The following is a 23,628-nucleotide window of genomic DNA, read 5'->3' as shown; positions in this document are numbered from 1 at the left end:
GGCAGAAAGTTCTCATATTCCAATCCCGGCTCAAGTTGATGCCTGGTAAGCTGAAGTCCAAATGGGTCGGACCATACACTGTTGTGAGTCTTCGTGCAAATGGAGCAGTAGAGATCCAGGGAAGTGCTCCAAACTCTACTCCATTTCTTGTAAATGGCCATAGGGTGAAGGTATTTAGGGATAATGCGGAGATGTGTGTAGTGGACGAAATGCCACTACGCGCACTCCCTGATATCGCCTAATCGGTCTGGGAAGTAAGTGTTCTTAGAGAATTTCCTAGGTCCAGCATCCAAGAAGTTTTAACATGTCCTGACCTAGGGAATCTTGAGAACACTTGAACGTAAAATGTAAATATTTAATCGCTTTCTTTAAAATCAAGAAAAACCCAAACAAATCAGAAAAAAATAATCTTCCAAATATATTTTCGGAATACTAGACTCCTTAAGGAATGTTTTTGATATTGTCATACCCTAGACCCGGGGAGTCAGGCGTTTCAATTTTTAGTTTAATGTTTTTCTCTAAGTGTGATTTTGCAGAAGGAAGTTACTTGGGCAGGGAATTGAGAAGTAAAATTTTGGAGGGAGTTGGCACCGGTTCGGATTTCAAAAGACACCTTTATGGGAGGCGTACAGTCGCTGGCGTCATGCCTGCAACCCACCTGCAGAAACAGTCCTCGCCCATACTTATCGGATAATACCGTGTTCTTTTATTTTTACTGTAATGCCCCAAAACCCACCTTAGACGGAAAAGTGAATTTCTGGTGCTGTAAATCGTCGAAATTAGGGTTTTCGGTGAATAATTCAAAATAAATAACAAAATAAATTCTGATAATTCGATCTGTATACGCGTTGGTGTATAATTAATATTGTGACATATTCTGTGGTTAACTCGATAATTGGTGATGTGCACTTTACTTTGTGTTCTATCTTATTGGTTTATGAATTTATATGTGACTATGTATCTGGTAAATTCCATGAGATCAAGGAATGATGACCTAAACTTATGATTATGATGTTGGGGGTTTCTGATATTAGATATATGTAAATAAATATGATGAAGTAGGCTTTGGAGTGTTTTCTGGATTAATAATAATGAAAACACATAGGTTGCATAACGTTTACTTAACTCCAGAAATTAGGCTCTAATGTTGATTATACTACTGGGCTTATTGAAGCTCATTCCATTCCTCTTTTTCCCCCCCCGCGGATTAACTCTTTCGATGTACAGCTGCTCAAGTCGGGTCACTAGCCAACCTTTGTGTTCGGAAAATTCTTTCAGAAATTCTAGATGTGGCATGTATAGAAAGTGTAATGTAGTTCGGACGTTTCATTTACTTCGCTATCCAGGTTGTATAAATATATATATATAGACTTTCGAAACAGGTTTATGGTCTAATTTCAGACGATATATAGCAGTTTTTCCGTTTGCCAAGTAAAGGAAAATAATATTTCTCTGTATAAAAAAAAATCAAGGATTTTCTGTTAAGTCGGGATTGGTACTAAAATGTGACATCACTTATTTGATCATTAAATTAATCGGGTAAGGGGTGTTACATGTTTTACCAAAACTTGTAAGACCCCTTAACCGGTAGGTAAACCCACCGAATAAGTGATGTCACGTTTCAGTATCGAAAACCCGTGCTGAAATTTTCCTTTTTTCTTTTTAGCTTAAAAGCACAATTAAAAACTTAACATTTATCTAACGGAAGATTAAAGATTAAACTATTACACAACATGCCACGACTACTAAACCAAGTTGACCACCAGTGACTCACCAAAGATGCAAAGCTGCGCAAGACCACTGACATAAGATCAACTCCAACCTGCAGGGGGGAAAAGAGGGGGAGTGAGCTCGAAAGCCCAGTAGAAACATGCCACGTAGAAGTAAATGTCTGTTAGTACCAGTGACTCGATGCAGCTGTCTATGTCTAAAGTGGAGAGAAGTTAGCAAAGTATGGGACATAGTTTCCCGTGTGACTGAGAAAGATGTTATATGGGACTGGCCACCCCATATAGCTCGAATCTCGGTTGAGTCGGTATGTGTAAAAGATTTAAAAAAAATTGCAGGGATGATGTGTCTGAAAATGTTGATGAAAAGTGAGTTTTAATGAAATATACTAATAAATAAATGTAAATTACGAAAGAGTATAAGTAAAAGAGAAGAAAAAGAGTTATATGAAGGATATGGAAAGAAAGTAAGTTATAGACTAAGTGACCATTATGATATAAAGGCGTAACACGAAAATTCACAAAGGTATGTGAATTGTCTGATATAAAGTGGATTAAGAGTCATAAAGTAATATCCTATAATGATAAACAAAAGTATAGAAATATGTGAAAGGAAATGTGTTTGGCAAAATGATAAATATTGAAATGAAAACCTTTGAAACTATAAGGCATTATACGAATAAAACCATAAATGTGCGAATGAGCAAATGCGACGAATAAGAAATAATGATATAATCTGAACACGTGTGCCCCTATATGGATTATATGTGTATTCTGAATCGGACAATATGAAATATGACGTGATGTGATGGAAATATGAACTGAATAATCGTGCATTACAATAAGCTATATGATATGAAATGTGATACGATTGGAAATGTGAACTCTGTGAGAACTATGTGTGTGCTCTAAATGAGCTATGTGTACTTGAAGATGAAGTGTATAATACGTGATGTGATATGAGTTGGATATGTATGTTCTGAACGGGGCATTTGTGTGCTCGAGATCTAGCTATATGCATGTGAAATGTGATATATGATTGATATGTGTGCCCAAGTGAGGGCAATAAATGGCTCATCGAGACCTATGTAGAAATTATTAGGCAATGTTTGCTACCTTGAATAAATAAGCTTAAGTGTAGAGATGTTATTTAGTAATCGCTATATCTGATGATATTTAATGATGCATAGGAATGTATAGAATTATATGATGTTTTCGGATGAAGTGATATATGTGAATGCGTGCCCTAAATGGGTTATACGGTGCTCAAAAATGAATTATTAGCATATAGTGTGATATGATGAGAAATTTGTGCGCTACATGTGATAAAGGAGCGTGTTAAGTTAAGTCATATGAGATGAAATATGATATGATTGAAAGTAACAAATTCATATGAATTATATGCTTGAAACGAACTATGAGAAAGCGAAAATGTTTATGATCGATACATGATGGGATTCGAAAATAAATATGGTTGTTGATGAATGTTAACTTGTTATTTGAACTTTGTTGTGAATTGTTGGGTTGATGTGATAATCTATTATTAATATTGTATCTTGTTGGTTTTTGGGCATGCAGTAGTTATAGAGGAAATGCTGCCCAAATTTTGACAGAAGTTCATAAGATAAATTAATACGAAGTTGTGATAATAAAATGAAAGGAGAGAATGTATGATGTGTTGTGAATGATAATGAATGGAAACGTAATGAAAATATTATGATGATATATGGAAAATGAAATGCACCATCTTATGGGCTATATGCGCCCGAATAAGGGCTATATGGTATATGATGAGTATGTGAATTATACATATATGTGATGAATATGATATGTACGCCCCATGTGGGCAAAGAAAAGATGCAAATAACATGGAAATTACTATGTAAAGAAATGATAATGTGACATGATGGAACCAATATTATCAATATGATATATTAGGGTGAAATAAGAACTTATGTGGCATTATATGTGAAAGTTGGATAATGTGATTATAAGTGCGATTTTGTGACTTGATGTGGAGAAATGAGGATACGCTACGAATAGGAAATGACGTTATGCCATGAAATGGCATAAGAGAAACCATGACGCTTCTAGGAGTAATAAAATTCGATGGAATTTCGAGGACGAAATTCTTTTTAGGGGGGTTGAGTTGTAATGCCCCAAAACCCACCTTAGACGGAAAAGTGAATTTCTGGTGCTGTAAATCGTCGAAATTAGGGTTTTCGGTGAATAATTCGAAATAAATAACAAAATAAATTCTGATAATTCGATAAATCATGGAATACTAAAATACAAGTCTTAAATAAGTGTTAGAAAAGATATGTGAGCAAAGAATTGAGTTTTAATGAATTTTAGTACGTTTTTTAGAAAAGTCGCCGATTAGAGTTTTTCGGTGAATTTGCCGAGAAATATTAGGAATTTCCATTGGAAAATAATTTATATGGAATCTAGAGATCAAAAGAAGTATAATATAAGTAATATTGTGCAAGAAATTAAAATTTAATCGATGTTCGTATAGAGAATTAGATAGAAGGGCATTTCGGTCTTTTTACATTAATTAAATCAGTTCTTTCTCTTTATTTGGAAAGTGCCGATTTTTACTCATCAACTAGGAATGAAATGGCTGCAAATTTTATTTTAAATATTAGAGAGAAGTCTAGAGACAAGGCTTTACAAGTAGTTTAACTAAATGTTGCCAAATGTCTCCATTTTTAGCCATGGAAAAATAATAATGTTGGGAGACTAAAAACATGAGATATCATCTTTCTTCCTCATTCTTCTCCTCTACAAAAAAATCGGCAGCCACCTCTCTCAAATCACCATGGCTATTTCCTCTCACATTTTCTTAAGTTTATCGGCGAATCGAACATGTAATCGCGTAAACGTTAAGAAATCAAGTAAGGTCTTTCTTCCTATACTATTTTTCCGTGTTAATTACCCCGAGCGGGGACCGATCAACATAATATATCATTTCTTCCGCGTGAGGTCCGATCAACAATCATATCATATATCATATTTCACAAATCACATATCACATATCACAGATCCTTATTCCCACGTCATCATATATTATTTTATCCATCACATATTATTATTCACAAGTCATCAGATATTATTTTATCTTGTCTTATAAATATCACAGATCACAAATTACAGATCCTTTATTCAAAAGTCGTCAGATATTATTTTATCTTATCTTATTAAATATCACAGATCACATATTACAGATTCTTTATTCAGAAGTCGTCAGATATTATTTTATCTTATCTTATTAAATGTCACAGATCACATATTACAGATTCTTTATTCAGAAGTCATCAGATATTATTTCATCTTATCTTATTATATTATCACATATAACAGAACTTTATTCACCAGTCATCAGATATTATTTTATACGTAACAGATTACATATTCTTATTCAGAAGTCATCAGATATTATTTTATATTATCTTATCATATAACCCCTATATCTGCTTGGTTTCAGGTAGGGTACACGGACCAGATCAGAAACAGAATCAGATGCAGACACGGATTTTGTCCTCGAGAGGACTCCGCACAGACCACCCGTAGGGTGCATATCAGATAATCAGACCACCCATGAGGGTGTAGACAGATAATTCAGACCACCCATTAGGGTGCAGACAGATAATCAGACCACCCATGAGGGTGCAGATCAGACAGATCAGATAGGGGCCCATCAGATAACAGACGATCCTCGCTTCGGTTATCCAGAAGACGAGTGATCACATATAATGCAGCGCTGCTGTCCTATGGCATGCCAATTGTACCCAACACGTATGACCAAGCAAACAGGACGTTTTATTTCATATTCTTATTTCAAATCTCTTTTCTCTCACATTTATTCCATTTCCAAAAATCACTTCAGATAATCGTTCTTATCGAATTCACAGACATTCTAAACTTTTAGTATATGCTTTTATAACCTTTATATAATATTCTCTTGTTTTATTTTATTCAGGCTCTACTTATCAGATAACTTCTTTTTCATATACATTCAGATATCTTTTCATAATCTATTCAGACATATATCACACTGTTCAGATCTTCATAATTTATTACATTTCATTGCATATCATATCCAATGTCTTTTATTCATATTCGTAACATTTTTCCGCAGATCATTCATATCAAAATGAATTAGTATCATAATAATCCACATATTAAACCATGAAAATATTTAAGCACATTATTTAATTAACATCTCACATACATTATTTATTTTGATTCCTTTGGCTGAGATGATGTGTGCTATAATGTGATTATATGTGAGATGTTAATTAAATAATGTGCTTAAATATTTTTATGGTTTAATATGTGGATTATTATGATACTAATTCATTTTGATATGAATGATCTGCGGAAAAATGGTACGAATATGAATAAAAGACATTGGATATGATATGCAATGAAATGTAATAAATTATGAAGATCTGAATAGTGTGATATATGTCTGAATAGATTATGAAAAGATATCTGAATGTATATGAAAAAGAAGTTATCTGATAAGTAGAGCCTGAATAAAATGAAACAAGAGAATATTATATAAAGGTTATAAAAGCATATACTAAAAGTTTAGAATGTCTGTGAATTCGATAAGAACGATTATCTGAAGTGATTTTTGGAAATGGAATAAATGTGAGAGAAAAGAGATTTGAAATAAGAATATGAAATAAAACGTCCCGTTTGCATGGTCATACGTGTTGGGTACAATTGGCATGCCATAGGACAGCAGCGCTGCATTATATGTGATCACTCGTCTTCTGGATAACCGAAGCGAGGATCGTCTGTTATCTGATGGGCCCCTATCTGATCTGTCTGATCTGCACCCTCATGGGTGGTCTGATTATCTGTCTGCACCCTAATGGGTGGTCTGAATTATCTGTCTACACCCTCATGGGTGGTCTGATTATCTGATATGCACCCTATGGGTGGTCTGTGCGGAGTCCTCTCGAGGACAAAATCCGTGTCTGCATCTGATTCTGTTTCTGATCTGGTCCGTGTACCCTACCTGAAACCAAGCAGATATAGGGGTTATATGATAATATAATATAAAATAATATCTGATGACTTCTGAATAAGAATATGTAATCTGTTACGTATAAAATAATATCTGATGACTGGTGAATAAAGTTTTGTTATATGTGATAATATAATAAGATAAGATGAAATAATATCTGATGACTTCTGAATAAAGAATCTGTAATATGTGATCTGTGATATTTAATAAGATAAGATAAAATAATATCTGACGACTTCTGAATAAAGAATCTGTAATATGTGATCTGTGATATTTAATAAGATAAGATAAAATAATATCAGACGACTTCTGAATAAAGGATCTGTAATTTGTGATCTGTGATATTTATAAGACAAGATAAAATAATATCTGATGACTTGTGAATAATAATATGTGATGGATAAAATAATATCTGATGACGTGGGAATAAGGACCTGTGATATGTGATATGTGATTTGTGAAATATGATATATGATATGATTGTTGATCGGACCTCACGCGGAAGAAATGATATATTATGTTGATCGGTCCCCGCTCGGGGTAATTAACACGGAAAAATAGTATATGAAAATAAATGATAAAAGGAGAAAAATGTGATACGAAATAATATATGACGATATGTGAAATATCTGAAGAGACATAAGTAAGAATATATGAAAAGGTTGTATGATGAAAATACATATAAGTTTGATATAGTGATATTGTAAGTAATTTTTGGAAATTTGTGAAATTAAAATGAAAACCAGCAAAAGATTAAAAAGGAAATAATGTAGTTACTATTGTCTTAGCTGAGAGGGTCGGATTCTGTAGTTTGGATATTGCTACTGGGCTTTCGAGCTCACTCCCCCTCTTTCCCCCCCCCCCTGCAGGTTGGAGTTGATCTTATGTCAGTGGTGTTGCGCAGCTTTGCATCTTTGGTGAGTCACTGGTGGTCAACTTGGTTTAGTAGTCGTGGCATGTTGTGTAATAGTTTAATCTTTAATCTTCCGTTGGATAAATGTTAAGTTTTTAATTGTGCTTTTAAGCTAAAAAGAAAAAAGGAAAATTTCAGCACGGGTTTTCGATACTGAAACGTGACATCACTTATTCGGTGGGTTTACCTACCGGTTAAGGGGTGTTACATTTACTACTTACTCTCTCTCTCTACATCCCAAATTCTCTCTAGGTTTTCTTTTCTAACCCTAATCAAAGAAGTTTCCGCCCAAGTCTTTGTCAAAAATTTTTGCAGAATTCTCCATGGATAACAAGCAAAGTGCAGGGAACACCTCAGGATCCGCCGATTCAAGTGCGGCGGCGTTTATGGCAGACATGCTACAGAAATTTGGGGGACCAGAAAAGGCGATGGAGGCATTTGCCATGTTCGCGGCTGTAATGGGGAGATCCGTACCAACCGCCTCAACATCCTCCGCACCACCACCAGAGACCGTTCAAGAAACCACCGCTGAGCCGGAGGCCGTCGCAGAACCCACTACCGCCGTTTCAGAACCAACCGCTGCAGAAACTCGCGAAGACGAAGCAGATTTGGCGGCGGGGTTGGAGTTGTTGGCCGTGAGTGCACCCAGGTTAGGATCTGCCACTGAGGGGGAAACCCCTGTTTTAGAGGATAGAGTGGTTGGTGTTTCTGAGGAGGAAACCCTTGTTACTGATAGCCGTGTTGAGGGGGAAACCCCTGTTTTGGAGGAGTTTGTTGAGGGGGAAACCCCTGTTGATGGAGATAAAATTCCAGAGGGCAATGAAGCCCTAGATGCTGAAAGAAATGTGGAGGGGGAAACCCCAGAAGTGGTTGGGGGCGACGAAGCCCTAATTACTGAGGAAGATGTCAGAGAGGGGGAAACCCCTGAGAAGTCTGCGGGTACAGAAACCCACGTTGGAGAAGGTTCGGAGGGGATAGAGACCCCTGTTTATTTTGCAGGGGCAACCCCATTGTTGAACGAGGAAGGAGAAGCCCTCGGTGGTGAGAATGTCCAAGAACCCGTCGATGTCGGGTTGGAGTTGATAGTGGATCTGACTGATGTCCACGAAGGGACCGATTCATCGGTTAACGCAAGGGAAGCGCGGAGACAGGCTCGTCGGAGCCTGCTTGATGAGATAGATGAAACCGTCCGGCAGACGGAGGAAGAAATGCTGGGTCCAGAGGCCACAGCACCTGAACCGGCAGAATCTCCCAGACCGAGCAGAGGGGAGAGTGATGCAGAGGAACGCCGCTACGCGGCCGAGAAGAAAAGGAAGGGGAAACAAATTGTTCCTTCCAAGACCAAGAAGGCGAAAGGGAAATCCACGGAATCCCCACTTCCTCGACCTGCCAAGGTATCATACGCAGCAGAACCCGAGGATTCTGCTGGGTCTAGTGAGTCTAAAGAAGAACAAGAAGATGAGCTCAACTTTGAGCCAACTGAGATCTGGATTACAAGCAAGCTCCTGGACGAGATGAGAAAGTTTGATGACCCGAAACGCGCAACCATCCACAAGGAGAAGAGTGCCCAGGGCAAGTACGCTAAGTCTGGAAAAATGTACAGCTCATCGGAGCTCAAGCAGATCGCTTGCAATGATGAATTCCGAACTTATATCGACGCAATCGGCTTTGATTGGTTGTTCAAGCATAGCACCGCCGAAGTTCCAATCGACCTGGCAAGGGAATTCTTCTCCACCTTCCGATTTAAGTCCACCACCGATCTGGATGCTGACTCCATCAAATTCCGGCTCTTCAATGAAGAGCATGTAATGAGCACCCGTGAATGGACTCTACGGATGGGACTGCTTACGCGCACGGAGGATGATGAGGGTTTGTGGAGCGAGAGAATGATTGGTCCGCCGAAGCTGACGCCGGGATTCAAGACGCAGAACGCATGGGAGTTTGTGGCTCACCCTAGGGTAGGTCAGTTCAAAACCAGCTGGTCGAAAGCCCACCATATTGCGAACAGGGTCCTGTGATTCGCCCAGACCTTCATTAGCTACAACCTGATGGGCACAGCTAACAACGCTCTGACGACCCCCGACTTGTACTTTACTTGGTGCATGGCCAAGGGAGTACGTGTTCACTTGGGCTATTGGTTAGCCCAAGCCTGCCATCAAGTGACAGCCAACCCTTCCCGACATCTTTACACATGCCACCTTCTAGGGGCTTACCTGCAACGCAACGTTATTATGAAAATCCACTAGTCCTGCAGAGAAGTGAAGATGTGTCTACCCCCGGAGGTGTTCAACGTGGACTATTTTTTCCATAAGGGGCTGCTCATTACACAGGGAAGGGACGTGTGCTTTTATGAGGTTGGTCAGTCGGAGGCGCAGACGAAGCAGGAGCCTGAGAAGGTGGAGGCGAAGGATACTGCTGACAAGGAAGCCGGAGCCAGGATAGAAGTAGAAGAAGTAAGGAAAGAGGTTGGATGGATGAGGTCAGAGAGGAAAATGGTTTTGGAGGGGATTGTGGCCCTACGGGGTAAAGGAAGGGACCGTGCTGAGGATGCAGAAGTCAGAAAGTTAGTCGAGGAAGTGAGAAGCGACGTAGAGAATGTGAGGACGGAGGTAATCGGTGTACGAAAAGAAGTGACGGAGATACGGAGGGAAATGGGGAGAAGTAGAGAGGAGGTCGTAGCCCTGAAGGGGCCTATCACCGACTTAGTGGCAGAATCGTCAAGGCGTTCCGACAGGATGGCGGAGGCCGTCGCACTGATGATGAAGATGACGAAGTGGCTTCAAGCGAAGTTCCCCGATACACCGATGGGACTTCCTGAACCTAGCGGCGGTTCCAAGATGCCGGGTCAAGGGAGTCTAGCTGTGCAGAAGCCGCCACAAGCCCAGAGGCCTCAGACCACCCCGTCTTCCTCCAGGCCTGTACTTTTGAGGAAAACCGTACCCCGACCCACAGAAGATCAGAAGGAGATGCCGGAGTCACCGGCAAGAAAGAAAGCTAAAGTGACCCCACAGACAGTGCCACCCAAGTCTGGCTCCCGCGGGGGCCAGAACCCGAAGTGAATTTCCCCCAGAACCAAGTAACTTTTACTTTTCTGTCTTTTACTTTTCGTTTTTTTTTCGTTCGCTTGTGTTTTTATGTGCCAGCATGCATCGTTCTGTATATATGTGTTATACCGTCCTACACTTAGCCCAATTTTTGGTCTAAGTGTGAGAAGGGGTTGCTTGTTTTGGTTTTGTATGTTGCGCTTTCTCCCACTTAGCCCGACGTTCGGTCTAAGTGTGAGAAGTTTTGTTTTGTTTCTGTGCTTTGTTTGCGTTTGTGTCTGTTGTCTGCTGTTCTTACTTCCTTTTCCCCCCTTCACTAGGATAGCTTGGGGACAAGCTTGAGTGAAGTGGGAGGGGGGGAGTAAGTATGGTGTTCGTGTTCTTTCTGTCTTTAGGATGTGTGTTTCGCATGAGCTAGTGAGATAATATGGCGGGTTTCCCTTAGTGAGAACGATTGAAGAGAGAATGCATGTCAACTTTGACACCTTCTTCCTTAATAAACCAAAGGCGGTCTGAATGAAGTTGGGATGATGGAAAAAGCCCTAGATAACCCAGCTGTGCAGCCCTACTATAAGAGCGAGTTATAAGCCTAAACACTTTTTTGTGCTAACATGTAAATTGGGCTGCCACTTGATGCTTAGGGAGTAGAGTATGAAGAAAAAGGTGGTTTTGGAGGTATAAGCTGGACGAAGTCCAGGAAATGGAGGTATAAGCTGGACGAAGTCCAGGAGATGGAGGTATAAGCTGGACGAAGTCCAGGGGGAGAAATAATTTGAAATTGGAGGCATAAGCTGGACGAAGTCCAGGGGAAAAATATATATAGAAGGGGAAAGAAAAAAGAAAAAAAAAAGAAGAAAAATAATTTCTAAGGGTAGGAAGCAATAGTAACCTGACCCAGGAATTAAAAGGAAAAGAGAAGTAAGAAGGGTAAAACTCTCATAACCCAACGCATCAGTGGCATAACTTTAACTGGGGAGCGTTTTGATCCTAACATACCTGGTGAGGAATGAGTGATCGAGCGAACCTAACAGCTGAGGTGTCAATAGGCTATCTTGACGAACTGACGGACCGTTTAGGTAGAAGAGGGAAGGGGGAAGATTTGAAGACTGTAGACGATCGGATTGAACTTAAGCTTGTGGGGACGGTTGCCTAAAAGTCAAACCTAGTTCATGCTTGTTTGTGTTTTGATTCTTTGTGTTGTTTTCTTTTATAAGTCTGTTTTTTTATTTTGCCAGTTGTCTAGGTCCAGGAGTCTGTTCTTGTTTTTGTTTGTAGAGTCGTTCTTGGGGACCGTGCATTAAAATTCACCTTATTTCTTTCTCTTGTCTTTCATACTTGAGGACAAGCATGGTTTAAGTGTGAGCAGTTTGATAAGGCTAATTTCATGCATCGGTCTAGGGGTTTTATTTCGTGAAATTACTGGGTCTAACGCATGTTTTAAGCCAAGTGTGTGAAGGTTTTCGCTAGATCCAGGAAAAGAAGAGGACGCTTGCATAGTCCTAGGAAACTGGCAAAAGAGCGGACATTATGAAAGAAATTGCTTGACGGAGGAAGCCTCGGAGTTGAAGGGTAGAATAGGGATTTCTACGAAGACTCTAGAAGGCTATGTCCGCATCTATAAAAAGAAGAAGCTTGCAAGCTGGAGGGACCTTCTCGGTGGAGGCCTCACGAACAGCCTGTTGCTAAGTTCGCTTTTCACATACTTGGTTCTAATTCGCGCTGGGGTTCATATTTAGCATTCCGATAGTGTTGTGGGTTGTAACACCGTCCTTCTCTGGGGCGAAGAAACAATTTATTTCTGTTTTCTTTTCGTTTCTGCTGAATTCGCCGAGCTTCACTGTTCGAAGCTCGGTCCTCTTTTGTTTCTGGATATTTCTCTACTTTTATGCAAGTTTCATTTTCGCTTACGTAGATCGTGATGACTTTTGATGATTGATTGTGTTTACTTGAATTCTGGAGTCGGATTGTTGGAGTTGGTTGTTTTCGTAGTTATTTTCTGGATTATTGCAGGTTAATGGTGAGATCTGGAAGAATGGAGTTTGTTTGTGGATGAATCGGGGTTTTGTTTTGCTGATGTTGTGGAGTTGTTTGTGATTGTGGAATCTGGAGTTGATCGGAGCAGATCTGTGAGAATCGGAGTTATGGAGTTGATTTTGTTGGTTGTTGAGTTCAGATGGCTTGGATCCGGAGTGGATTGAGCGTCTGAAGTAATTCTGAGCAGGAGTGTTTTAATTTTATGCCTAGCTTACGTGTTTTCATTTCATTTCGCCTAGTTTACGTAGATCTGATGTATTTCCGATTCATAGCAAGTTTCCGGAGTCCAAATCTTTATATTCTGTTTGAATTTAGGAGTGTGCTCTGTTTTCTTCATCTGCGAGTTTAATTTAGTTGCGAAGGTGCATGTCGTAGTTAGCTGGAGCATGGGTTGGTTATCTGCAGCTTTTTACCGTACTTGCTATTTTTGGAAAGATGGTCCCCACTGTTAGTTGCTTACTGTTTAGCTAGATTAGGTAGTCGTTTACTCAGTCTAGGGGGTAATTGGGTCTGTCGGTATTGATGTTTGACTCCAGTAAGTTTTCTGTGTCCTAGGTCTAGCGTTTACATTTCTTGCCTAGATCTAGTGGTAGTTTAAATCTCAACCCCTTTGTGTGGCAGCAGCCGTTTGTTCCCATAGTCTCGTAGCACTAATTTGCGAATCCATCTCTGTGGGATCGACCCCACTTCCCTATACTAATTCATAGTATTCGGGTTGAGGGATTTATTTTTTGAAGAGGAGTCGAGTGTGTCCAACGACAAAAACATTGTAGTTCTCTAGAGTTCCTGGACCCAGTGATCCAGCGGATTTAAGGAGCGTTGTGTCTGGACCGAGCTTTGCATTAATTCTCATATGTGCTTACTCGCTTACTCCTGAGTCTAGTCATTCGACATTAGAGTCGAGTGATTACATTCTCTTAACTTCAAGGCTCAAGATGAAGGCGATCTTGATGCAACAAGGCCTTTGGGAAATCTTGAGCGATGGTGGCAACGAAGAGAAGAAACCAGAACAAGATGAGAAGGAGAAGTGCAAATCGAAGGAGACACTCTGATATAGGCGTTTACAAGGCCTATAACACTCTGATTTTGAATTCGAGTGACAGAGTGCTTAGGGAAGTAGCCAAGGAGGATACAGCTGCAGGTGTGTGGTCCAAGTTGGAAGGGTTATACATGACTAAATCCTTTGCCAACTAACTGCATTTGAAGCAGAAATTAATTACTTTCAAGATTGTGGATGGTAAAAGCCTACTGGAACAACTGGAAGAGTTTGGAAAGTGCATTGATGACTTAGAGAACATTGATGAGCAAATCAAGGATGATGATAAGGCCCTCATGTTGCTAAATTCCCTGCCAAAGAGCTATGAACATTTTAAGGATGCAATGCTTCTTGGAAGGGATTCGAAAATCAGCTATGAGGAAGTGCATTCAGCCTTGAAGCTCAAGGATACTCAGAGGTCTATAGTCAAGCAAGCTGAGCTAGCACCTGAAAGCCTCTACATGAAGAATGGAGACAAGAAAAACAATAAGAAAAAGTTTCAGAAGAAGCAAGAAAAGGGGAAAGCAAATGGTGAGAAGGAGACTAGAAGTTGTCACTATTGCAAGAAGCCCGACCATCTAAAGAAGGCTTGTTTTGCATGGAAAAGAAAGCAAGAGCAGGAAAAGAATGGTGGGGGAGACACTGCAGATGTGACTCAAGAAGTTGAGGCTCCAGAAGCTCTGAATGTGCATGGTGAAGCTACTGTAGAGGAGTCATGGATCATGGATTCAGGCTGCACTTACCACATCTGCTCACATAAATCTTTGTTTCAGAACTTGAAAATAAGTCAGGGGTCTGTCATATTGGGGAATGATCAAACCTGTGAAGTCAGAGCGATTAGAGATATAAAGCTCAAGGTGATGGATGGAAGCATCAAAATCATGACAGTCAGGTACATTCCTAAGATAAAAAGAAATTTGATTTCTCTTGGATTACTGGAATCAAAAGGGTACAAATCTGGGGTATTGAGAGTGACTAAGGACTGAAGGATCATTATGGAAGCTAAAAGAAGAAATAGTTTGTACTACTTGATGGCTGAAACAATCACTGGGTCAGTAAATGTTACTCAGTCTGATAGTCTGGATTCATTGGCATTCCAGATTAGGACATGTTGGAGAAAAAGGGATATGAGAGCTAGTAAAGCAAGGGTTTATCAAGTTGAGTGCATCAGAAGGTCTGGGAAGATGTGAGCCATGTATTCTTGGAAAGGCTAAAAAGCTGTCCTTTGTAACTGGGAAGCACAACTCAACAACTCCATTTGTGTATGCACACTCTGACCTATGGGGCCCTGCTCAGATTGCATCTATGAGTAGAGGTAAATATTTCATCTCTATCATAGATGATTACTCTAGGAAAGTCTGGATCTACATTTTGAAAGATAAATCACAGGCTTTTACAAAGTTTAAGGAATGGCATACTAGAAATGAAAATTAAAAGGGGTATGTATTGAAATGCTTGAGAACTGACAATTGTATGGAATTTTTATCTTCTGAGTTTGAGGAATACTGCAAGTTAAAGGGAATAAAGAGGCATAGAACGGCCCCGAGAAATCCTCAACAAAATGGGGAGGGGGGCAGAGCGCATGAATAGAACTCTGCTTGAAAGGGTTAGGTGCATGCTATTTTCTTCTGGTTTGCCTAAGAAATTCTGGGCAGATGCACTTTCTACTGCTGCAATGTTCATCAACAAATGTTCCTCATCAGCTATATCAAATGAAGTCCCAGATCAAAGATGGTATATGAGACTTGGTGATTATTCTGGGTTGAAGAGTTTTGATTGTGCTGCCTATGCTGCAGTGAAGTAGAACAAGTTAGAACCTAGAGCCACGAGGTGTGTAATGCTGGGATATCAGGAAGGTATGAAAGCTTACAGACTTTGGTGTTTGGAGCAAGAGAGTCAAGGGATTGTTGTGAGCAGGGATGTGACTTTTAATTAAATGGAAATGCCATTCAAGAAGAATCAGATCACTGAAGCTGGCAGACAGCAAGATATGCAGAATTTTGAGATTGGTAAGAGCTCAAATGGAGCTGAATCTGAGGAGGAATTGGAAGCCACAGAAATCAGAGAAGAAGGTGGAGCACAGTTAGAACAATCAGAGCCATCTCAAAGTGAAAATGATCAGCAGCCAGAGAATCTGAATCAGAGACCTAGAAGAAATACTAGACAGCCAAGTTGGTTTTCTGACTATGATATGAGTTTCTTTGCATTGTGTGTGGCTGAGGTAATTTCATATGCAGAACCAGCTACATATGAAGAAGCTATAAGGTGCAAAGAGAGACAGAAATGGATTCAGGCAATGAGGGAAGAGATAGAGTCACTACTCAAGAATGGTACTTGGATTTTAGTGAGAAATCCAGAAACTCAGAAAGTGATCAGCTGAAAATGGATTTTCAAGAAGAAAGTTGAAGTGGGGGAGATTGAATCCATCAGATTTAAAGCTAGATTGGTAGCAAGAGGCTTAGCACAAGTTGAGGGGATAGACTACACTGAGGTATTTTCTCCAGTAGTGAAGCACACTTCTATAAGGATTTTGCTTGCACTCACTGCTCATTTTGACTGGGAGTTACATCAGCTTGATGTAAAAACCGTGTTTCTACATGGAGATCTTGAATAAACAATTTACATGATGCAACCAAAAGGTTTTGAGAAACCAGGGGAAGAGCAAAAAGTATGCTTGTTGAAGAAGAGCCTTTATGGGCATAAGCAGAGTAGCAGACAATGGAATTTGAAATTCCATGAGCATATGTTGAGCATGAAGTTTGAAAGATCCAGTTTTGACAGTTGTGTCTATGTGAAGAAGGTTGGGAAAAGAATAGTTGCCTATTTGCTGCTGTATGTAGATGACATTCTGGTGGCTGGAACTTGCAAGAAGGAAATTCAAGTTATCAAAGAGGATCTGAAAATGAAATTTAATATGAAGGACATTGGAGAGGCCAAGAGAATTCTTGGCATGGACATACTCAGAAGCAGCAAAAGAGGGAAAATGGTTGCATGGTATTCTTTGTGATTTTGGTGTTGAGCAGACTGGAGTGAAGATCAAATGTGACAGTAACTCGGCCATATGCTTAGCAAAGCATCAGATGTTCCATGAACGATCTAAGCACATTGATGTGAGAAGGCATTTCATCTGTGATGAAATTCAGAATGGAAGAATAGGTGTTAAGAAAGTTCCAACTGAGCAGAATGCATCAGGTATGTTGACAAAGCCTTTGCCGGTCTCCAAGTTCAAGCACTGTTTGGATTTGGTAAAGGTTGTGATTTGCTGAAGCGAGTAACAAAATTGAGAAGGGAATTTAGATATTGGTGAATGTATTACAAGGACAAGGTGGAGATTTGTGAGTTTGTGTCCTTGCAACACAATGAACCTGACCGAGGGATAGAGCCGTTGGAGCTCAAGGGAGAGATCAAGAAAATGAGCTCGTTTTGTTGAGCTGGAACTAGCTGTTGGCTTCGGCGGTTATAACTGAATCTTGAAGATTTAGTTAGTTTTTCTTCTTCCCCATCACATATATAGCTCGGTAGTTTCAGTTGTAAAAGCATAGTGAACAATTCACAAAATACACACACGATTAGGAGATTTCTACTTGAGCTTGTGATTAGTCTTGAGTGGTTGTATTGTGACTGTATGATTCTTGCTCTTGAGATTTCTTCAGCAATAAAATTCCGGTCATCTTCTCCGTGGACGTAGGCACATTGCCGAACCACGTAATTGCTTCTGTGTGTTTTAAGATCTTGGTTGTGTGCGTGTTTCAATCGGTAGTTAGATCCTAACAGATTTGTTAAATTTTGTACTCCCTCCGTCCCCCAAAATTCGTCACCATTTGACCCGGCACGGGTTTTAAGAAATATAATAGAAAGTGGGTTGAAAAAGTTAGTGGCATGTGGGTCCTACTTTTATATATTAGTTTTATAATAAAATGTGAGTGTGAATGAGTTAGTGGAATGTAGGGTCCACTACCAAAAATGGTAAAAGTGAAAGGTGACAAATTTTTAGGGACGGACGAAAAAGGAAATAGGTGACAAATTTTCAGGGACGGAGGGAGTAAATTTTATCAAATAATCAACATTTACGCTTGTAGGGATCAGACCATTCAGGATTCACTAATTACCGGGACCTCTTTTATTGATATTGTTCTAAGATAGCTAATCTCAGAGGTACAAGCCTAAATACAAGAGAGAAACTCAAGATAACAAGATTACTTGGTACAAACTAAACAAATCAGAAACCTTAGCTACTAATCAGCCGTCAACTCAGACTGATTCTCAAGCTCCATCTGATTTAGACCTACACACTAAGTAAAGATGTTAGTCACACTAAGCACTCAATCCCGCAGGACCTAAAACAATCCAGAACGCTAAGACACGGTCAAATACAACAGGATATGGCTCAGGTCGCAACAGCGACTACACCGGGCCAAGGACCTCCCACAGCTTCAACCAATAGTCACAAGCAAAGTACCGTTGAACACAATGGCCAGAAACCTCGGTTTCACCGGCTACCACCAACGCAAGCCTACTCAACACACGGATCACCATGAATCCCTTGGAACACTGCTTCACAACACAAGAACCCTTAAGAATATCTCCAACCATATCTAGATCCAACACAGGAGTTGGACCTAACCCTAGATCTAAGAAGGACATCGAAGAAATCGCCTAACTCAAGATCTAAACCGATGAACCTCTCTAGAACTGAGAATCATCGGTGGAACTAAGAGATCGGAGAAGATGACCAACAAACAAGGCCGGAAAACCAGAGAGAGAGAGTAGAGAGAAGGCGGAGAAATATCGCAAGAGAGAGAGAGTAGAATGAACAGAATGAGTGAGATAAGGAGTCGACTCCTCACTTAACTCACACAACAAACACACTCTCCACTTTACCTATTTTTTTATAAATATCTTGTTGCAATGCAATAACTAGATTCCAATGTTTTAAAAACCGGACCGGCCGGTTCGACCGGTTGGACCGCGAACCGGTAGGTAGTCCGGTCCGGTTCACCCCTTTAAACCACCACTGCATTGAACCGCCTTGAACCGGTGGAACCGGCCGGTCGGACCGGTTGGACCGTGAACCGGAAACTGGTTTTTTATTTTTTTTTCAAAATTTTTTAAAATTTGTTGTTGGTAGAGGTTGAACTCATGACCTCTCTTCTAGTTAAGAAGACCTCTACCACTCCACCACATGGGCTCATTGAACAATTTGAACATTAAATATTTTTATACATTAACCATTAATTTTATCTACAAAAACTAATAATTCATTTTAATTTTATTTTTCTTTAATATAATTGTTAATTATAATATATATAATTATCATCCTTTATATTTTAATGATGCTCTACTTACCACCTATATTATTATTAGTACCATATAAGATTCATTATTTACTATAAATAAATTTTTTATATTACATACTTAATTTATATACCCTAGATATTGACATTAATGAATAATCTTATCTAAACTAATCAATAAGTACTTAATTCGTATTTAATTATATATTATTTTACGAAATAAATTTTCTTAAATTAATATAAACATTATCTATTTTAATACATGAAATATTAAATTTTTTATCTAGACTAACTAATATTAAATATATATATATATATATATATATGAATATATTTACTAAATTTTAATATTATTTATATTTATACATCACTAATTATCTATAAGGTTTAATGTTTTGTGATATATTATTAATTGTAAATCATTTACTAAATTTAATATATTTTATATATATTTGCAACAGTAAAACGGTTAGGCCGGTGGTTCGACCGGTTGGACCGGTTGAACCGTGAACCAGTAACGTCGCCGGTTCACTTGCCGGTCCGATTTTTAAAACATTGCTAGATTCTCTTATTCCACTAACTTATTTCACTCACATTTTTTTATAATTAAACTATTATATAAAAGTTGGACTCACATTCCACTAACTTTTTATATCCACTATCCTTTATAATTTCAAATAATTTCTTAAAACGTGAGAAGGTTTACTATGGAACATTTATTTATGGATGGAGGGACTACACTATAGGAAGAAGGCCATGGCCACATTCTGTCATGGAATCCACCTTATCATTGCAGTGATTTGATTTCCATACGAATACAATCACATGTGTGAGTGTAAATCAACCCGTGAACCATTCAAGCACTGATTCTCTTCACCTCTCTTGCCCCAATGGTCCTACAACAAGTACATTATTTTCATTCATTCCGTGACATTATATGTCATGTGGAAGTTTGGTGGATGGCCTCTTTGCTCAGATTTTGATCATCTGAGAACATAATACTAATTTGTATCAACCCCATTTAAAGTAGTTTGTAACTATTTATGAGGAAATTGAAGCATGATATGGCATAGAAGATCCAATCCAAACATATCTAAAAATACATGCATGATGCATGGCACGGCACCTACATATGTGATGTTTGGTAATGTGGAGTATTTCTTTTGTCAACTCCTTTAATTTCATAGTTTAAATTATCTGAAATAGTACAATTTTTCATACAGATCCAAACTGTAGAATCTCTGAAGAAAGATACACATTTGTTTGTGTTTTAATATTATTCCGTTTGCATCTATAAATACCTTGTGACTGAGTTGTTGTACCTATCGTATTCTACAATGAATCCAATTGATAGCGACCAAATTAAATTAATTCCCTTTCAAACATGGTGTTCTATCTTATCCATATATAAAAAAAAATAAAAAATAATATGTGAATTGTGATAATTAGATGCAACTACCTAAGTTAGACGAGAGTAATGCATTAGGGCTGGCAAATCGTGCGGATTGGGTCGTTATCGGGTCAACCTGATAATGACCCAATCCAATAAGGCCTAACCTGAACCCGACCTGTTAAGGAAACTGTAAATCCGAACACGAACCCGACCTGCTACCTTCAAATCCGAACACGACCCGCACCCGACACGAACCCGTTATCGACACGATATAATATGGGTTGACACGATACGATAACAACCCGAACCTGATATTACACGATTAAAACCTAATATTACACGATTAAACCTTAATTTTTTACCTAATTTACACAATTAAAATTCATTTTATACTATTTAAATCTAATTTATAAGAAATTAAAAAATTAAAGTAATATATATATTTTTAAATAATAATAAAAATAATAATATTATTTCTTAATGGGTTACTCGTATCCGACCCGCATCCGACCCGAACCCAACCTGAAATTTTCGGGTTCTTAATGGGTCAACCCGATAAGGACACGGATCCAATAAGACTTGACCCAAACCCAATAATTTCGTGCGGATTCGTGTCAGATTATCGTGTCGTGTCGAAAATTGCCAGCCCTATAATGCATGCATACATAAATAATTAATCACAGTTGAAGTTTATTCTGAACAAACACGTAAAAACAAGAGAAGATTCATTTCTTGGATCTGGAAACCCTTCTGATCAAAACCATCAAGCAGAGAATTCGATAAGCCACGAAGAATCCGATCATAACATACACATTCCGCCACCGCTGCCCTTCATCCAGCCCTCTCTTCTCCAAGAAATCCCCGCCGTTGATCATGCACGTCTTGCTCCCTTCGTCGTACCAGATCAAGCACGTCGACACGAGGCACGAGTACTCGTTGATCAGCAGCGCGTCCAGCGCGTACTTATACATGGACAGAAAATGCATGAACGCCCAGAATTTGGGCAGCCTGTCGCTGGAGATGAAGTAGCCGGAGAAGAGGAAGAATCCGGCCAGCAGCAGCGTCAGCAGCGACGTCCCTACGATGTAATTAGGCGCCACGGAGCTTAGGAAGAGGACGAAGGAGTTGGCCATCAGGACGATGGTCCAGATGACTAAGACGAAGAAGGCGAAAGCCTGCCAGGTAAGGCAGAGGCCGACTAGGAAGTAGACGGAGGCGGAGTAGACAATTGCGATGGCGAGGAGGTAGGGGATGAAGACGAGCGTGTTGGCGATTAGGTAGGAGGAGAGGCGGTAGACGCCGCTGGAGGCTTCTCGGAGGAGGATTGGGCGCTCGCTGATGAAGATCGGGAGGGTTTCGGTGGTGGAGGAGAGGAGGAAGGTGAGTGTGAACGCGAAGAGGCCTAATCGCTTCTCGATCCCCGATTTGTCTAATCCGATGTTGATGTAGATCGTGCTGAGCACGATTCCGACTCCTAGGGCTTGCAATGTGTTGGTGACGAGCAATTGCTTCGTTCTGTAAATGATTTTCCAGAATCGGAAGGATAGGAGTGTGATTTCGTGGATTCTCGAGCTTCCAGATCTGGTTTTGTGTTCAATTGGAAGAGGATCGGTGGAATCCAGTGGTTTTTCCGGCTCCTGCTCCGGCTGTTCTGGTGGTTGGAGGTCGGTGAGGATTTCCATGGCGAATTCGAGGGGATTGAGCTGAGGGGGGACGGTGAAGCCGTTGGAGAGGAGGAAGGCTTCGAGGGAGGAGATGTTGCCGTGGTGGACGACGGCGCCGCTGCGGAGGAGGAGGATCCGGTCGATGGTGGAGAGGATTTTGAAGCTAGGCTGGTGGATGGAGAGGACGACGGTGCGGCGGCGCGTGTCCGTCACGGATCTGAGCGTTTGCATAACGGAGAGGGCGGAGGCGCTGTCGAGGCCGGAGGTAGGCTCGTCAAGGAGTAGAACGGCGGGGTCGTGCAGCAGGCTGAGGCCGATGGAGACGCGGCGGCGCTCGCCGCCGGAGAGGCCGTGGGCGAGGCGGACGTGGGAGAGGTGGCTGAGGCGGAGGTCGCGGAGGAGGGCGGTGACGATGGAGGGGACGTCGGAGGGGGAGTCGGGGTTGAGGAGGGCGGCGGAGAAGGCGAAGGTCTCGGCGACGGTGAGGAGGGGGAGGCAGGCGTCGTGCTGGGGGACGTAGGCGGAGAGCTTGCGGAAGGAGGAGGGGATGAGGGGGAGGGAGTTGAGAAGGAGGGAGCCGGAGGTGGGGGAAGTGCGGGCGGAGAGGATGTCGAGGAGGGTGGATTTGCCGGCGCCGCTGGGGCCGACGATGGCGAGGATTTGGGAGGGGAGGGCGGAGAGGGAGACGTTGGTGAGGATGTTGGTGGAGGAGCAGGGCTTGAAGAGGAAGGTGGAGGGGGATTTGGAGTAGGAGATTGAGGTGGCGGTGAGGGTGTAGGTTGGAGGTGGTGGATCCATGGAGATGGCAATGGGAATTGTCAAGGTGACAGAGGAAGGGAAATATACAGCAAGGTGATTTTATTTGAGTCCGTGATTGCTTGTCTTCTAATGATTAATTACACTCATTTTTTGTTGTTTTTCAATTAATGATTAAAGCTGCTCAGTCACGGGTGTCTCAGCCTTGTCAACTCTCTTTCTTGCCATTTGCGACACACTACTTCTAAATTAGTCATCACATTAATTCACTCTCTATTTAGGGCATCATTAGTGGGCCCCCTAGGGCGCGCATCAGTTTTATCCTTCTGCCTCCCCACCTGTAGTGGGACGCCTTAAGGCGCGCCCATGGCGCGCCACATCATCATTTTTTTAATATTTACAAAATCCATACGAATTTAAAAAAACTTAATAAATTAAAATACGAATTTCAAAAACTTCATTTCATTTAATAAAAATTAATACATTACAATGCGAATTAAAAAAAACGCAAACTCAGCAACGGCGGTTAAGAGCCCACACTTCTTCAATCATGTCGCTCATGAGCTGCGCATGATCCTGTTGGTTGCGCATTGAGGCCTGTCTAGATAGAACCTCATTGAAGCCTAACGGTAACCCTCTATCGGGTGTCTCGGTCGACGTGCCGGACGAGCTAGATGCACGGTCATCTTCATTCCAATCGGAGATGCTTCCGCCTTCATTCCCGAC

General features: G+C 40.6%; 1 protein-coding gene across 1 annotated transcript; it reads right to left on the bottom strand.

Annotated features, from left to right (window-relative positions):
- Nucleotides 1-21,155: 21,155 nt before the first annotated feature.
- LOC121748786 (ABC transporter G family member 4-like) lies at nucleotides 21,156-23,050 on the bottom strand. The gene has a single exon (XM_042143307.1). It carries the CDS (start codon nucleotides 22,942-22,944, stop codon nucleotides 21,208-21,210), a length of 1,737 nt encoding a protein of 578 aa, XP_041999241.1. The 5' UTR covers nucleotides 22,945-23,050; the 3' UTR covers nucleotides 21,156-21,207.
- Between the last annotated feature and the right edge of the window lie 578 nt (nucleotides 23,051-23,628).

The sequence above is a fragment of the Salvia splendens genome, chromosome 9 (assembly GCF_004379255.2).
Source record: "Salvia splendens isolate huo1 chromosome 9, SspV2, whole genome shotgun sequence".
Taxonomy (NCBI): domain Eukaryota; kingdom Viridiplantae; phylum Streptophyta; class Magnoliopsida; order Lamiales; family Lamiaceae; genus Salvia; species Salvia splendens.
Note: the sequence above shows the minus strand (reverse complement) of the source record. Positions and strands in the feature narration are given on the sequence as shown.

Coding starts and splice junctions, on each gene's coding strand:
- LOC121748786 (XM_042143307.1), bottom strand. CDS start 22,944: ATGGATCCACCACCTCCAACCTACACCCTCACCGCCACCTCAATCTCC.